This window comes from Manis pentadactyla, chromosome 8 (genome assembly GCF_030020395.1).
Source record: "Manis pentadactyla isolate mManPen7 chromosome 8, mManPen7.hap1, whole genome shotgun sequence".
NCBI lineage: Eukaryota > Metazoa > Chordata > Mammalia > Pholidota > Manidae > Manis > Manis pentadactyla.
In genome coordinates, this window is record NC_080026.1 from 92,257,853 (window position 1) to 92,275,571 (window position 17,719).

At 49.6% G+C, this 17,719-nt stretch overlaps 1 protein-coding gene across 3 annotated transcripts in view; it reads left to right on the forward strand.

Annotated features, from left to right (window-relative positions):
* The first annotated feature begins 2,285 nt into the window (after positions 1–2,285).
* Positions 2,286–17,719, forward strand: part of TSPAN15 (tetraspanin 15) — a 54,732-nt gene continuing 39,298 nt past the window's right edge. The window contains exon 1 of one of the 3 annotated variants that reach the window (XM_036928685.2): positions 2,286–2,503. In XM_036928685.2, coding sequence (XP_036784580.1) covers positions 2,408–2,503 — 96 coding nt within the window. In that variant the 5' untranslated portion in view covers positions 2,286–2,407. The remainder of the gene's footprint in view (positions 2,504–17,719) is intronic. The other 2 variants (XM_057505934.1, XM_036928684.2) reach the window with 2 other exon arrangements.

Genomic DNA, 17,719 nt, shown 5'->3' on the forward strand with positions numbered 1-17,719 from the left:
ACAAACTCCCACTCCCCCATAGAAAAGAATGGAATCTTTTGTCTATTTTATTTGCAGCTGCATCCCCAGAGCCCAGGGCAGGACCTGACTCATAGGAGAAGCTCATACATTTGCTGACTGATTTGACTGTGAGGACTATAGCTAAAATTGGTAGAGCTAGAAGAGAAACAGACTAGCCTCATGGTTTCACAGACTGGGAATCAGAGACACATTCAGAGTCACTTGCCCAGTGGCACAGATGCACACTTATGCAAGCCAAGTTGGTCATGCACAGGCCTTACATGCTTTTTCGTAAATGGTAGTAGCCACTACAGATAAGGGTTAGTTACCCCCATCCCCCCAGATCCCCCTGCCAGGTTATCATAAAAACAGATCTCAGGACAAATCCTGCTGCCCATACAAATACCTACTAAAACAAACATTTACTAGCAAGGAGTCACAAAACCAGTTCATACAATGTGTTCCGTAAAGTCAGTGAAGCCTCAGTTGTGTGTCATTTTAGGTGGTTTATCACCTTGCATGAAGGGTCCAAGGAAGATTCAGTATTCTACAGGCAGGATTCAGTTACACTGGTCACATCAGGCAACCAGAACACCTTGGGATGTGGGACCCTCAAGGATTTAGCCTAGTGCCTCATCCCAGGTGAGATGCTTTTACTCTGGACATGGAATGGGTGGTGTCCCTAAACTATTTAAGCCAACCCATATATCTTGAATACTACGACCCCCAAGGAGAGCTCATTTCTAACACCTGTTATGCTAATTGACAAGCCATGAATTTCACTGATGCATACATTACTTCATTCTCTATGCTGATCAGTAAAGCTGCAGGGGTGGATTGAGATAGCAGAGCTACAGGGGCAGGCTAAACTATGTGTGATTGTGTATGTTGTTTCTTAGCCCCCAGATTCATTGAGTTCAAGTTTGTAACTTGAAACCGAACATGGTGGAAATATTTACGCTATGGAAATTGGTAACAGGGTCCATTCCTCACCCCTCCCCAGCACCTCAAAGAGTAGGTGTAATGCTAGCTCTGCAGGGCTGGGTGAGGGAAGCTAGTCCTCCAAAGACGGGTAAAGAGTTAGTTTCCTCCTCCTCAAAGGACAGAAAAGATAACTTTTAACACTGTGGGAAGATGTCGTCTTAGCCCTTCGTTATTTATTTGAAGGTACCCCGCAGCAGTCCCTGGCACCATGTCTGTACCCAACACAAACACTCTTGTAGGGCTTGTTCCTTTTGTACCAGGACAATGGCTTCCCTTTACCCCTCTGGGCATTGCCTCCCTCCCCTCCCCCAGATTTACTTTCTTTCCTCTAGGCCAGAGCCCTGGGGGCTGAGGCTGGCCTGGTGTCTCTCTCACACGCGCGTCTGTCTCTCTGGAGGAGTATGTGTGTACAGGAGTTGGGGAGCCCAGAGTAGAGGACTTGGACAAGGGTGCCATTCCTGCAGTCGCCACCAGGGACCCCAGCATTGCCTTGAGCTCTTGACCTCTGGGACACATATTTAATTACCAAAAGCCACAAACAGGACTGCCGGGCTCCCAAGCCCCAAACTGAGCTGGGCCTGGCAGGCAAGGAAACGTTGGTGAGTCAAGCTGGGGTAGTGGGAGACAGACTCACAGTCAGGAAGACAGTGTCTGACCTCAGGCAAAGGAAAGGCCAGGCAGGAAGAGACCAGGTCAGACCTGGGCTGAGTGTGTTTACAGAGGGGCCACTGACCTGGCCTGAAGTTAGGTGTGGGGCAGGACGCAGGGTTGAACTTTCGCCTGGCTACAGAGAAGCGGATTTCAGGAGACTTGTTGGGGAAAGGCCTCCAACTGAGGATCTGTTACCAAAAGAAACTGTGGGTCCCCCAGCCTAGTCTGCTGCACCTTCGTAGATGCAGCCTCCAGCCACCCTCAAGCTCAGCCACTCCACTTCCTTATTCCATTCATGTCTTGCACATGCACACTTACATGTTAGCGGTTAATTCCTACCCTGTTCCCATAGTCTTCCCTCTTGACAGCAGTTTAAAGCGTCGTTTCTATGTACCCTGGATTAGGCATGCTGACTCTGCCCCTACGGCTCCTCTGTACACGCTCCCAGGCCATCCCTCTGCGCCATTAGCTCAGACATTTCCAGAGTTGCACGCGCGCGACTTTGTTTGCAAAACCCTCGCCCCCTCCCCTTTGCCTCCTCAGGGTTCTGGGCCACTGCCCCGCCCCTTGCCCGTCCACTCCCAGAGGCTGGGCCGCTGCCTCGCGCCCATTGGCCGCTGGGGCTGGCTGGTCCCGGGCCGGGGCTGTGATTGCCGCTAGCGGGTGTCAGTCCCAGTGCGAGAGCGGTGGCGAGGCTGGCAGCCGCAGGTGGGGCCGCTCACAGCGAGGGACCTAACCCAGAAGCCCTGGAGCCCCGAGGGGAGCGCCCAGGATGCCCCGTGGGGACTCGGAGCAGGTGCGCTACTGCGCCCGCCTCTCCTACCTCTGGCTCAAGTTCTTGCTGGTTTTCTACTCCACGGTGTTCTGGGTGAGTGACCCCACTAGGGCCCCGGGATGGGGGGGAGTGCATACACTCCCTTGATCGCCCTCACGCCAAGCCTGGGGCTGGGTCCAGACTTGGCTGCTCCAGGGAGAGCGCCGGGAGCACACGCCTGACTCCCGGTCCCACTCTCCCTGAGAACCGGGAAATTCCGGCGGCGCGAGCTCAGCCTGAATGTCAGCTGCCAGGTCGGGAGTGTTAGAGCTGGTTGGCTAAGAGGAAGGATAGCCATCTGGCTCACCTGCAGGCACCTGACCAGCGGTTTGGTGCCGCGGGGGCTGCCCATCCCTTGGTGCTGTGGGCATTGTGGGCGTTTGTTACCGCGTTGGCTGCGCCCTCCCCGCCTGCCGGGTATTTCTGAGTTTGCCTCCCCATCAGCCTGAGGAGAAGTGGTTAAGCTTTGTAGTCCCTGTCGGGAGACCTTGGTTCCAGCTCCTATATCCACTCCTAACTCGCTGATGGCCCCGAACAAGATGTTTCCCCACTGTGCCTTGGTTTCCTCTTTGGAGGAAGGAGGATGTGCATGCCTTTCCGCCAAGTGGTTGGGGAGATTCCACCGGAGGACATCTGGGGAGGTTTTTGGCCCCTCTGGGGTGCTTAGTAACTATCTCTGTGCCACTGGGCTTTACCTGGTCTTGCGTCTTGTTGGGAGGTAGGATGGTAGTGGCTGGACACGAACCAGGCTTCAAATCCTGTGCTACCACTTTCTAGCTGAGTGAGTGTAGGGAAACTACTTAAATGCTCTTGGCCATAGTTTCCTCCTCTGTAAATGGAGACAGCAATTACATTTAGCTTTTAGGATGGTTGTGGAGATGAAATGCAATAGGCCACATACAGTCTCAGTACAGAGACGGTGATGAGCTGAGGAAGTGTGAGCCATTATTATTATTGTGGGCAGGGAAGCTGAGCCCTCCTGGTACGCTGTCCCAAGAGTTTGAGTTCTTTATTGAGATTCCAGACTAGGCTGAGTCCCCACCTAGAAGTGAGGACCTCTTTCTACAGGCCATCTCCAGCTCTGCCACTCTCTAACAGTCTGCTGACCCCTAGATGCCACAGGGCAGACCAGCCCAGGGACCCGAGGAGAGGTCGCTGACACCTGCCCCACCCAAACACATGCCCACCGTGGTCCCCTCGGCCCCTCAGTGGGTCTGTTCTGCCAGCAGGATCTGCCATCAGGCCCCATTTTCCGTTTCACCCCTCTGGGGATGTGACCTTGCCTGGTGGTTGGGATCCAGATTCTAGTTTTGTTCTATTATTGACTCACTGGGAGATCTCAGGCAAGTCACTTCCCTGTTTGGGGCTTGGAGCTGTTAAATGACTTGCCTATCTAGAAAACTAGGCTGAACCCAGCTGCCAGTCGAGTTCTCTGACTCTTAATGTGGAAGAGAGATGAGCAGCATGTTTGGGGGTCAGAGGATGGAGAATGGATGCATTGGTGGAAGCCCTAAGGAGTCAGAAGGTTGTGTGTGGGATTGGGGTGGGGTGCTCTGAGCTGTCATTCAGTGGTTCTCTCCCAAAGTTGCATCAGAATCCACTAGAGTAAGCTGTAAAAGCACTGCAGATACTTGGGCCCTGGCATAGGTATTTATTTAAATTTACTTAAGCTCCCCAGGTAATTCTAGTACATAGTCAGGATTGAAAAATACTGGGCTTGTTGGTCTCATAGTTCCCTCAATTCTGATTCTGGGATTCTTTGCCTGCCCCTGGCTTGTCTGGCCTGTAGGGCCTTTTTCTTTGTAGGTCAGAGTTGAATGGCTAGAGGGGTGGGAAAGTAAGGGAAGAACAGGAGCAGGAGGGGGGTTATGTTTCTGGCTTCACCCCTTCTCTCCAAAGATAATCACTGACGAGTTTCTTAACCTCCTTGCACCTCCATTTCCCTGTCTCTGCAATGGATAACTAATGCCCTGCCCCACCTCATTGGATTGTTTTGGGGTTTAGGACTATGGGGAGATAGTGACATGTGGGCAAGCCAAGTGCTGTACAAAAGAAAGTCATACACTTCAATATCCATCGTATTACTGATAAGTTTTCACAAATGCCTAGGGTACCTAACTGGTTTTCTTGGTTTCACTGGATATGGCCGGTAATTGTAGGTCTGCTTTTGTTATGTATCTGTATTCCTATTCTGTTAATGTGTGTACACAATTTAATTAGTAGCTTGTTAAAACCTATACATGCTTATGTTACTCTACAAGAAGTTATGTCAAAGAAATAATCAATCTTCCCATGTTTTCTTCCGCCTGCTACTTCTATAGCTTTTCTTCTTCCTTCCTAATTACAGCCCTTTAGTAGAATTCGTGCCTCATATCGAAAATTACCGAGTATCATAATTCTTCCAAGTGGTAAAGATACCTCAAGACAAATGCTGGGCATAGAAGCCACAGGGCATAAATCTGCAAAGAAGTAAAAAGCTAACCTTTTCAAAGAATATTGCTTCTCTCTCACTTACCAACTTTACATTTCCCTATATGGCCCCGGAAGACGGCTGGTTAGCCAGAGACGGGTAAGATTCCTCAAGGGAGGAACAACCCAAGACAGGCACAGTCGCAGGGAGGCCATCAGGTGAGAAATTGGAGATCAACAGAGGTGAGGCTTAGAACCTCACCCCCCCTGTTTTGAGAGAAATCTACTGCATACGTGGATGTTTTGTTGCCCTTGTCTAGCTTGGATTAATACTTAGTCTATAGGCACACACCTGATCATCTACATTTGCCCTCTTACAACACTAAAGTATGTTTTCTACCTTTATCTTGCATCTACCTACCACTTCAGCATTTTATTAAAAAATTAATAAATAAGGGAGAAATGTGGGATTCACATATAAACCAAGTATAAATATCAAATGAATAATCATATCTGACTTGATTGTTTATAGTTCATGATGCATGATCAAAACCAAAAGTTTCTGTAATATGACTGCCCTTGCACTGTTCACCATGTAAGAACTTATTCACTATGTAAGAACTTGTTCACCATGTAAGAACTTGTTCGTTATGCTTCAGAAGATTGGAGACTGTTGAGAATTAGGCTTGGGGTTGATTAATGATTGTGCATTGAGTCCCCTATACAGAATTTTATTGTTGTTAACAACCATTTGATCAATAAATATGAGAGATGCCCTCTCAAAAAAAAAAAACATAAGCTAGTATTTTGAAGTAAATAAAAAATAAGGGGATGAATAGAACTTTATATTTAAGTTTATATGTAAAAAGTAACAAGTTTACATATAAAAAATAAACTTAAAAAAAACAAAAACAATTGTGGGTGAAGAAAAGAAAGAAGTATTTTTCTCAATAAACTTTTCCTTAGAAAAAGCAAAAAAAAAAAGGAAGTCATACACTTAAAACTGAACTCAAATCTTCAAGGCCTTGTCCCGTTGCTGTCACCTGCAGCGCTGAGAGAAGACTACCTACCCTATGGCCCACGTTTTGTTTCTCTTGGGGCCAATTGGGACTCAGAACTTGGAATCCTTCCTCTCCAGCCAGCTGAGATTGCCTTACCAAATCCTTGACGTACCATTCCTGGAATTATTTCTGTTTGAAAGGCTCCTTACTCATGCCAAGAACTCAGCCACCTGCCAACTCTGCCACGGTAGCTCCAGGTGCCAGAGTTTGTCTGCAGGGCAGAGGCCCAGCGTGAGGAAGTGGTTTGTCCTAGACCAGGTTTGCTGTTCACTGGAAATCATTGCAGGAAAGCTCACTATCTCTGGTACCATCTTTCGGGCAGAGGTGTGGGCCAAGGGTTATTTGCTTTATAAGCTCCAAGTGCTAACACTTCGCCTTTGAAGTTTTCATCTGGAAGGGGTTGTAAGTTTTACCACTGCCATATACCTTCCTTAAGATTTACTGCTTTACAATTTATTATCAAATAGGAAATGTGAGGACATTGTATGAAAGTTAAAAGTAAATTTAAATTTTAACATTTCATTAGTGAAAGGCCTCCCTTCCACCTCTCTTCTCCCACCTGCCGTGTCCAGAGGGGAGCCATCTCTGATCAGTTTCTTGTGATTCTTTTCTGAGGTAATATCCTAGTCATAGGATGCCCTAAGCACAAATGTGTGTGTACCATGTATTCTTTTTTCCCCCCACATAACATAGCACACCATACATCGTTCTGCCCTTACCTTTTCACTTCAGTTTAAATCCACATACATTTTGGAGTTCTGCTAGGGACTGCCTCATTCTATGTGATGGCTGAGTGAAATTCACTGTGGAGGCAATGCCAACACTTATTTAAATGAGTCCCCAGCTGGGGAACTCAGGTTGTTTCCAATCTTTGGTTACTGAAAACAGCAGTGCAGTGAGCATCTTTGAATGTGAAATTTTGCATATGTGTGTGTTTGTCTGTTGTGTAATTTCTAGAAGTGGAATTCCTGGGTTAAAGGGCATGTGAATGTATAATACATATACAGAATAGGCACCATTCATAAGTGTACATAGCCTGATGAATTTTTACCCGGTGAACACACCTGTGTAGTCAGTCCCCAAGTCAACCAACACAATGGACAGCAGAAGCCAGAAGCCCCCTTTGTGCCCTCTTCCAGGCACTCCCACCTCCCTCCAGTGGCAGTCACTCCTGGAATGTCTAATGGCAGAGAGCAGCTCTGCCTGCTTTTGTACCTGTATTTAAACTTTTGATGTTCTTGAATTGCCATACATAGAGTTCATACCAATTATAATATTATTTACTATATTACTTTAAACTGACTCACTTTTCAAACTTAACATTTTTTTTTTAGAGGAGGCTTTTTATCACTACTGCCAATGGGAAACCAGTATTCCTCATCAAAAATAGCAGCTAATAGTTATGGTAAATATAGTATGGGAGAAACAAAGTGCTGTTATTAAATCCTGGCTAGATATTATGGGTGCAGTAGGCTGTGAACCTGAGGCCTGAGGCCTGCCCTCTGTGTTCAAAAGGCAGGTCAGTAAGTGCTTGAGAGGCTTAAAGATAAACTGGCACCAGAACTTGATGTGATCAGAAGGCTCAGAAGGAAATTTGAGCACTGAAAACTTTTTGCGGTCTTCACGTCAACATGAATATGATTTTGAACCACTTACAACACTCTCCTGTCCCAACTTGGGTGCCCTCTCATTCTCAGAGGGGGACCTCGGGGATAAGAGGGGATGTGTTTCAGGGTCACTTGGCAGAGCTGGCATGAGCCCCCATGTCTCCCCAATTCAGTGCTTCTTCCAGGAGGCCACTGGGGTGTCTCCATGAGAAATGAGCTCACCCAGAGGCACTTGGTGATTCCTCTTCCCACTGCACAGAGTGAATCATTTGAACACATGTGTCCTCAGCCCTTTGGGGACACACCTCTAATTTTAGCACTGACTACAGGGTGTCCTAGAGATCTGTTTACATGACTGTTTTTCCTAGCTGGACTGTGGGCTCCTGGAGGTCAGGGCTGTAGCTCATTCATATCCTCTTCTCAATGCTGGTCTTGGGCTGGGTACACAGTAGATGCTCAGGGAAGGCTTGTTGCCGTGGGATAGTCAAGTCCCAACCTGAGTCTTGTAAGCAGGGATCTGATATGGCAGCTTCAGGATTAGAGGCTGAGCTTGGTGGTCAGGTTTCCTGAGGCCTTGAATTTGCAAAGTGAGCTAGGCCAAACATGGAGATGCTGGCTCTCCAGAAACACCAGCCTAGTGCCTTGACAATGGGGCAGGGTTTCCAGTCGGCTAAGGGTGTCAGGGTTGAGTGGAGTTGACTAATCAGAAGAAAAAGGACTTAGGGTGGTGAGTGGGAAGGAAGTGGGCATGGGTAGGTGGTGGAGGTAGTTAATGCTAGAGGCAGTATTAACTCTTCCTTGCTTTCTCCAAGCATGGACTCTCATATTATAGCTTGGTGTGTGATTCTTTCTGTTTCCCTGTAGTTTAATGATTAAGAGTGTGGACTCTGTACCAGGCTAGCTGGCTTCAAATCCTGACTCTGGCACTCTTAAGTTGAGTAACTTAGGTCCTAACCTCCATGTGATTCGGTTGCCTTATCTGTAAAATGGGTGATATTAGAACCTATCTGAGAGTTGCTAAGACCACTAAATGGATTAATATATAGGAAGGGCTTAGGGCAGTGCCTGGCACATTATAAACAATACATCGGCTACTTAAGGATCTTTCTTAACTTTAAGGATCTTTACTTAAGCCATTCTTTCCCTACCTTCCTCTCTCTTTTTCTAGGTGCTCAAGAGCCATAGACTGAAAATTAGAAGGGCCCTTAAGGGGTCGTCTAGTGTGACCTTTTCCTTTTACCAAGGAGAAAACAGGCCTGGAGAGAGGAAGCAAATTGCTTGAGACCCCACAGCAAATCAGTGACAGACCACCACCATGCCCCAGATTGCCTGATCCTAGTTTCTTCACTGGGTCGCCAGGACCCTTACCAACCTTCCCCCTTGTCCCCATCCCCCATGGTCTCTGCCCAATGTCTGTAGAAGGGAAACAGCATTTCTGCCAGGATCCAGGTACTTGGCCTCCTAGTTAAGCACCAGGTGAAACTAGACAGGAAAGAAAGTAGGTTCAGTTTCCACCAGGAAATTCCAACTTTTGAAAAGAGCTTTATTGTTTTTTTGAAAATAATATGTGCCCATAGTTTTTAAAAAACTTCAAGCAATTTAGGTAAGTACACTGGAAACAATATAAGTCACCTTTGATAAAAGTCACTGGGAGGGAACCCCTGTAACACGTTAGGGGACACCCTCTGGACATCTCCTTGTATGTATACATACGCATTTTATTTCCTAAATTTAAAAAAAGCGCTTGAATCATCAGGCAGGCAGGTCCATTTCCTTTTGTTCTAGGCAAGCATTTCAAAGAGAAAATAGTGAAAATCAAGCAGAAAGTGAGGCAGCCTTCACACCAGAGAAGTGGTCACAGAGCCTAATGAGCTGTCAGAGAAGGTCTGGAAGCACTGGGACTCGGCTAGGGCCTCAGGCCAGAGAGGTCCTCCCCTCCCGCAGCCCGAGTATCAGGAAAGCCATCCTGGGAAGGGGTTTGGAGAACCTTCCCATGCATTCATTTGACAGATGAGTGAACCATGCCTGTAGGAGAGGGACTGGTCCAAGCTGTGGGGGGCCTTGCTGTCTTTGGCTGTTCCTGAGACCAGGAGTGACAGCCTGCCCTCTTGCCTTCCCCTGCCCTGAGCCTCTTCTCTCTGGGCGACTCACAGTGCCAACCTGGGGTGGGGCTCGGAGTAATCCAGATAAGGGACTGATAATGAAATTTCTGTACCAGTTGGCTCCACAAACAGGGGAAGATGTCTTCTGGGTAAGCCCAGAACACAGGAGACTGAAAAGATTAACCTTTTCCAGAGAGAACCTTTGGATGTGAGTGGGTTTGAATAAACATTTTAGTGGAAGGCAAGAGAGTCAAGTCTTGATATTCCCTTCTCTGCAGGGTGGGAACTGTTTGTTTATTCACTCAACAGGGAGTTATTTGATGCCTACTGTGTATCCTAGGCCCTGTGATATTTACAGGGAAATGACTATGAACAAGACAGGCTTAGTCCAGGCCTTGGAAGACAAACCGGTAATAGACATAGTTTTTGATAGGTGCTAAAGAGGGAATTAGGGAACCAGGAGAGATTGGAGTTCCTGCTTTAGATGGTGTGGTCAAGGAGAGCCTTTCTGAGGAGCTGACATTACAGGTGAGGCTCAGAGAGTGAGAAGGAGCCAGCTGTAAAAAAAGGCCTGCAGAGAGCATCTCAGGGCAGTAAGTGCAAAGGCTCTGAGGTGGGCAAGTAAGGCTGGAGCAGATGAGGAATCCTAGAAAGGACCAAGCTGTGGGTGGAGAGAGTGCCAGGGGCCTGGTCATATGAGTTTAGGGTCTGAGTAACCGAGGGGAGGTTTGATTATCAGGACTGGATGGCAGTTGCCATCGGGAGACATATCAAGTGTTGGTTCTGCTGTGTGACTGGGTGAAGGACCAATTCTCTGTGCCTCCTAGACTCACCACCTATGGATACCCTATGGCCTGTGTGGAGGCTCCTGCAGGATGAGATGCAAAAACACCAACCACACTATAAGGGCCTTATGTCCACAGAGCCTGACAGAACTCAGGGGGAGCTGGGACTGAAGATGTAATGCAAACTTCTGCAGTCTGTCTTGTCTGAGGAGAGTACTTTCTGCTGGAGATGCTCTGGTTGCCTAGAGTAGATGGCTGTGGCCATGCCCTTGTGCTGATAAATCTGACCCCTAGGGGATGCATGCATGCTTTCTTGGGGACTGGGTTTCTCCCACTCCTTAGTTCCTGGGCTTTAGTGGCACCCCAACAGAGGCTGGGCATCACATGACAGGCGCATGGGCCAAGACAGACAGTTCTAGATGTGACCTGCAAAATCTGAGAGCTGGTCCTGCCACCTGGGGAAGTGGGCCCAGGAGCAGGGTCTGCCTCCTGGGGAATGGCAGACAGGTGGCAGCGGAAGGGCGTATCTGTTCAGCTCCAGGCTAGACCCTGGGCCAGGAGGAGGGTCTGAGAAGACTGAGGTGTCATCTTCCCCATTAGAGGGTCCTCTGTCCCTCAGGGAGATGGAAGCTGGGCTCGGACAGCAGAGGTGGGGTGTGGTTTCCTGCTGGGCTGCATGGCCATGACTGCAGAGGAGCCCTCTGGGAGGACTTTGAGGAGGGGTAGGGGACTCGAGAGGAGTGGCGAGGATGCATGTGCGAAAGAGAAACAAAGAAACAGAGACACTGTGGAAAGGGAAGTTTGCAGCTGGATGGCAAGGCCAGCAGTGCCCTCTGGGAAGGCCGGGGCCTTGCAGCTGAGGCCAGCTCTGGCCGGCAGCAGGTTAGGAGAATGAGCACTTCTGGGTTGATGGGTAAGGAGCAGGTCTGATTGGCTGTCTGTGCCTCAGTTTCCTTGTCTGTGGAAAGGGGATAACTGTTGTAAGGGGCCCCCCCGACAAGGGCCAGGCTTGGATGGGGCAGTGCCTCCAGGGCTCTTAGTGGAGTGTCTTACTCTACAGGCATTAATGTTAATGCAGCTGCCCAGGAATGGCACCACTGGGCAAGGGCCCTGCGCTTGCTGAGTGTTGGTGAGAGAGAGGTCTGGAGGGCACAGGAGAGATGCTGTCTTGCGCTTGCCTCACCTCACTCCTTTGGATCCTCAGAACGATCCTGTGATCTGGGCAGACAGGACACTTGTCCCATTTTACAGCTGAAGTGACTGAGGACTCAAGAAGGGGGAGTAACCGCCACAGCAACCATTTGCATCCATCCCTGGGACAAGAGCTGTTTCACAGTGGGAAGGGTGCCTGCTGTGTTTTATTTAATGTCTTCCAAAGGGAACTTTCTCACCAAGGGAGTCATTTGCACCCTGACCTGTGGAGAATAAATATTTGCCAGGAGGGTGGAAGGAAAACAGCCTTGGCCTGGTCAGGGCTCAGAGCCTCCCCTTTCCTGCTGGGAGAGTTGGGAACCACTAGCAACCAGGGCTGCTGGAAGCCCCTCCCAGGATGCAGAGTATGGCCTTGGACAAGTTGCACAGGCTCTCTGTGCTGTTTCCTTCCTTTACCAGAGGACTGGCTGTGTTGGGTGCAGTGTGGGAGAACCATGGAAGCACTTGGGGTCAGGGAGTCAGTTCCTGTGCACACATTGTTTGCTGGGTGCTGAGGGCCCAGAGACGGGCGGAGGCAGGACCCTGGGCGACCTCATTGCACACTGGGGGCTCGTCCCCCAGCTGGAGTGGATGGGGTGTTGGCTTCTGAGGCTGGTGCAGAATCCTGAGTCTGGGTCACTTCCTGAGGTCAAAAGATGGGACTTCTAGACCAGTGGGCCTTGACTATGGCTTGAGGCTCCCAGCAGTGGAGTATTTTACAAGTACACAAGTCCAGTCCCCATCTTCAGAGCTGCTTTAGTGAGTCTGGGGTGGTGGGAGCCCAGGCACCTATAATTTTTAAACTTCCCCAGGTGATTCCAACACGCCAGTTGGAATGGAAACCCCAGCTCATGGCAGTGTCTGTGAGGGAATTCTGACAAGACTGGCCTGGTTTCCAAGCTGCCTTTGTCTCCAGTGAATCCTGAGTGATCTGCTGAACCATTTCCCAGCCTCTGGGACAATCTGGATAGTCTCTGTGGACTGGGGAAGCCAGTGGACACCTTTGGGAGAGACCCACCATTGAAGGAGTGGTCCCAGAAAGGAAGCGAAGGTGCTAGCTGGGGGTGGAGGAGGAGGTGTGGGGCACTGGCAGGCCCAGTTAGGGTCAGGAAGGGATGGTGGAGGTGTGTGGAGACCGCACCCTGCAGATATGGGAGATGGTTTGGGATTCTGGGCTTCTCCTGCAGAGGACTGGGATGAATGGAGGGGGCAGTGTGGAGTGAAGGGTCCTTGAGTTCTAGAATTTTGTTTTCCTTTTGATTATCTTTACAACATTCCTTTGTCTGCTCTAAAAGGCAACACTTCTCTGTAGTTAACTTTGTAACTTGAAGAAGTTCCTACAGAGCCAGATTTGAGTTTTTTGGATCAGGGATTCACACACACACTTGGGTTGAGCTGTGATAATTTACCTCCTTAAATTATGTCTCTAGTTTGAGAACTACTGATGCATGGGCCTCGTGTTGGAAAGTTGGTTGTGATGTCGCCGACATGCAGTTCTGTCCCCCACGGGAGATGCATGGCAGGTGGTGGTCTATCCCCCCTTTTACAGATGCCAAAACAGGTCCAGATAGGGCAGGTGAACTTGCTTGAGGTCATGGTGATGAGATAGTGGTCAGTTAGTGGAAGGATGAGGGCTTGATTTTTGCCTCTGACCACTGAGCTTGGTCATGGGTTGAATGGTGACTCCCCATCTCCCTCGCAAAAGAGGTATGTTCATGTCTGTGAATGTGACCCTTATTTGGAAAAGTGCTCTTTGCAGATAAAATTAGGTTCAGAATCCTGAGGTGAAATCATCCTGAATCACCTGGGTGTGCCTAAATTGAATGACAAGTATCCTTAGAAAAGCTGATGGAGCTTTGAGACAGACAGAAGAAAAAAGACACAGACGCAGGGTACAGACCATTGATAGCAGAGGCCGGCAAGCCACAGATCACCTGGAGCCACCAGTGGCAAGGAAATGCCCCACTCCTAGAGCCTCTGGACGGAGTGGGGCCTTGTGACACCTTGGCTGTGGACCTATGGGCTCCCGAATTGTGAGACTACCTTTGTGGTTTTAAGCCACCCCGTTTGTTACAGCCGCCCAGGAAACTTGTAATTTGTTACAGCAGCCCGGGAAACTATGCAAGCCCTTTCTGCTTCACCAGGTTGCCTGACTAGGGAGGGACCCAGCTGAGCAGGGCTCTGCAAATCTCTTTCCCTTCCTGAGGACCAGCAGAAGGTTGAGGTGGAGACTGGGAGGGGCGGCGGGGGTGGGGTGGGGGCGGGAGGTGAGACTGGCGGCCCCGCCCCTCCCGTGGCCCCGCCCCATCCCAGCCTGTGTACCCACACAGGTCAATGGCTGGGCTCACACACCTGCTTTCTTAGGGGCTTCCCCTCTACAAGGACGGCTTGATGCAGTTTAAAACAGGGGAGGGGAATGTAAGTTAGCTCTCGGGAAGGACTTCTAGTTCTGAAAGTAGTTCAATTAAAACTGCCTGCCAAGTGGGGCTGCAAAACATCTGGGATTCCCTTAGAGCTTTTCAGAACAAGAGTGGCACCTGACACATGGGGCAGTTAAACTGTGACTTGGGCTCCCAGTTGGGCTGAACCTTGAAGGGCCGAGGAGGGCACCTGGTGTAACCTTTTCCTTTCAGAGAGGAGGAAACAGATCAGACCGTATAGCACAGGCCTCTGGTTCTAAAACTGTGCCCAGTGGGACAACCCACATCATTCAGAGGGGACAGTGGGCCCTCCTCAGTGACCACCTTAGGATCATCCTCTCCAGCTGGGGTTCGGGGGCTACACTGTAAAGGGGGTTGCTGCTGTGTTCCAGGCAGAGGCCTGATTTGTGACTTCCCGCAGACTGGCCTTCTGTGCAGGAGGGGAAGGGTGTTCCCTGCAGGGCCAGTGAGAGCTCAGGCAGTGCCTTGGAACTCAGGCTTCTGGTTTGGTTCTGCTCAGCCTCTGACCCACTACTGCTGTTTGCCTGGCCCTGGCTGGGCTTGGGGGATGGATGAGCCAGCCCAGTCCCTGTTCCTTGCACAGCTGGCACTCACTGAGTCCTAGCAGTGTGCTCAAGGTAGCTTCATGCTAAGGGCCGGATCGCGGCTCCCAGGAGACTCTCTGGTGGGGACATTTAGTCAGCAGTGGATGGCTGGGCTCTGGGCTCCCATAGGGGTGGCAGTTTGACCCTTTCTATCCCCAAGGGGGCTGGACTCATAATCAGAGCAGAAATAAGATGAGGACAGGAGTTGTTCAGGGGCCCACAGTTTCTGAGACAGGAGTGGTGACTGTTTCTGTCTTCCTTCCCCACTGGAAGAGGTATGGCCTCTCTTAGAACCAAGCTTTGCCCTTTGCAGTCGGGAAATCCCCACCTGCTGCCCCTCCATCTAGTCTGGCTGTACCTTCCACTTCCTCCTCTTTTATCTTTGTAAAGCTAACACTGAGCCCTCCGTCTGTGCTGGCATTGGACTGAGTTCTTTTCTAGACATTCTCTCATTTAATCATTCAGCAACCCTGAGAGGCAGCGCTGTTACTGCCCCACTCTCCATGGAGGTAAAGAGGGACTCAGGTTGGGGACTCACAAGCGAATGCAAAGCCTCACTGTCAGTTCCTTCCTGCGCCAGGGGTTCTTCCTCAGAAGAAGTCTCTCTCAGGGAGCTGGGCTGTTTGAGGAGGGGTTGTTTCCTCATTGGTTTGGTCATTTAGTCACTCATCTAATGTTCCCTAGATGATTCTCTCTAAGGCGCTGCAAGATGAGCAAGAGCCGTGGAGTGGGGACCAGCGTCCTGGGCAGGAGGTGCGTTGACTGCCACCCTATTGGGAACAGAGGGAGCACTCTCGAATGGCACAAGGCACCTGTATCCAGGTCCCCGTCAGGCTCTCTGGAGCACAGGAGCGCCAACACAGAGCTGGCATCACTGTCCTTCTGTGTCTGTCACTGTCCGTTTTATTTTTACTTTAGGAGAGGACCTGCTGGGGCATGAGGGCTCTTGGTCCCCATGTGGGAGAGCAGCTTGTGGTGGAACACTGGCCCGGGAGTCTGGAGACCTGGGTCACAGCTGCTGCCTGACAGCTAATATTCTGTGTGGCTTTGTGGGAGTGACAGCCTCTCTCTGGGCCTCAGATTTCCATCTGCAAAATAAGGCCAGAACAGTGTCTCTCTGCTCATTCCACAGGACAGGTGTAGGTGGTTCCTAGAGGAACACTTTAAAATTTAATATGTGTGCATAAGCATAATGTGTATTAAAGTTCCTCATATCTGTGATTTCATAGATGCTGACAGGTCAGGAACATATTTATTTTAGTAAGAAAAGCCTATCTATTTAAAGAAAAATAGCACCTCCTGCACAGAGTAGCCACTTAACAGTATTTGTATCTGTGGACTTTTGAAGAAAGAACAGGGATTCTCACTATGTGTCAGTTTACAAAGGAGTTTCTCCATCTCACAGGCTCCTCTGAGTGACCACTGGGCATGTATTATCATTCCTATTTAATGGCAGATGTGATCGATGCTCAGAGAGGGATGTGGTCCATCCGTGGTCACACAGCTTCTCATCTCCAGCCGGCGTTGGCTCTTCTCCGAGTCACACCAGCCCCACCTTGGGGAGCAGGCGGCCACGTGGCCCTTACCTCCTCGCGCCTGGGGTTTCATCATGATGTTGGTTTGCTGTGTGTATCTCCTCTTGTCCTAATTTTCTGAAAGCGGAGGAGGAGGGGATTGACACTCTCTCTCCCTCCCTCCAGGCCTCTCTGCAGGTGCAGCGAGGGGTGTGTCCCAATGTCCTCAGGTCCTGTTTTCTCCAAGACTCTCTTGGATGTGTAATAGGTAGGTTTCCGGGAAGCCCTGAAGTTAGCCCCAGTTAGCAGTTAGTGAACCATCTGGTTAGGGCGTTAATTCCAGGCTAGAGGAGGCTGACTGTGCCAGGCCTCTGATGAGCTGTCCCCTGGCTGTGGCCATTGAGAATTCCCAGGCCAAAGGGAGATGAAGATCTGTAAACAGACCTCCTCTTGGAAAAAATGGAACTTGGATCTTGCTTGCTTTCTCAGCTTTTTAGTGTAAAAAATTAAAACAGAGAAGGTGAAAGAATGACACAAAGAACACTCATATACTTGCCAACCGGAATCAGTAATTGTAATATTTGGCAATGTCAGAGTCAGTTGCAGACATCATAACAATTCACTCCAAATATCCCAGGATGCATTTCCTCAAAAAAAAAAAAAGAACATTCTTGCATATAACCATAGCACCGTTATCATGCCTAAGAAATTACGAAGTCCATATTAAAACTCCTCTGACTGTCCTTAAAATGTTTCTTATGGTGTATTAAAATAAAATCAAGATCCAGCATCCCAGTTTATGCATTGTACTGGATCTCATTTTGACAAAAAATGGTCCATTGCATCTGAAACATGAGGGGTTACCTCTGAGGCCCTCAATGTTTTATGTCCTGGAGTCCCTGGAAGACAATTGATCATGTGTTACTTTCATGCATTTGCCTGATCCACCAAGACCTACTGGGACCTTGCTGTCTCTGTTAAGGGAAATTCAAAAAGTGGACAGGGAAAGGCTTGCTGGGCCTTGATATGGATGTGGAGCTGCGGGGGCTTCCTCACGAGCCCTCTTCCTATTGGAAGGGGAGCTGCTCAGTGGCTGGAGGCCAGACCCAAGACTCCCTGGGTGCCCAACTTTGATCAGCAGCTGGACACGCTGGCCCTGTGCCAGGCACTTGGGGGAGATGTTCTAAAGAGCTGCATGATCCAGAGCTGGCTGCCCCCAGTGTGCTGGGGGGGACAGACCCAACAAGCCCAGATCATAGACATTCTGCAAACAACCAGTGTGCACGAACAGGTTTTGGGGAAGTCAGTGTGTCCTGGATGCGTGGGGCAGAGTCTCTGGGTTTCTTGGTTCTGAGGCTTGGGGTCTGGCTGGGGTGGGGCCAGGAGAGGAGCCTCTGTCTTGCAAGGTGGAGAGCACTAGTTGCCGGAGAAGCCCCCAGTCAGCAGTTCCCAAATCAAGCTGTGACAGGGGAAATGAGCTTTCAAAAAAAGTTTTAAACCCACAGACAAGTTGAAGGAAGAGTTGAAGAACACCTGCGTGTCTTTTTGACTGACCAGTGGTTACCATCTTGTCTTA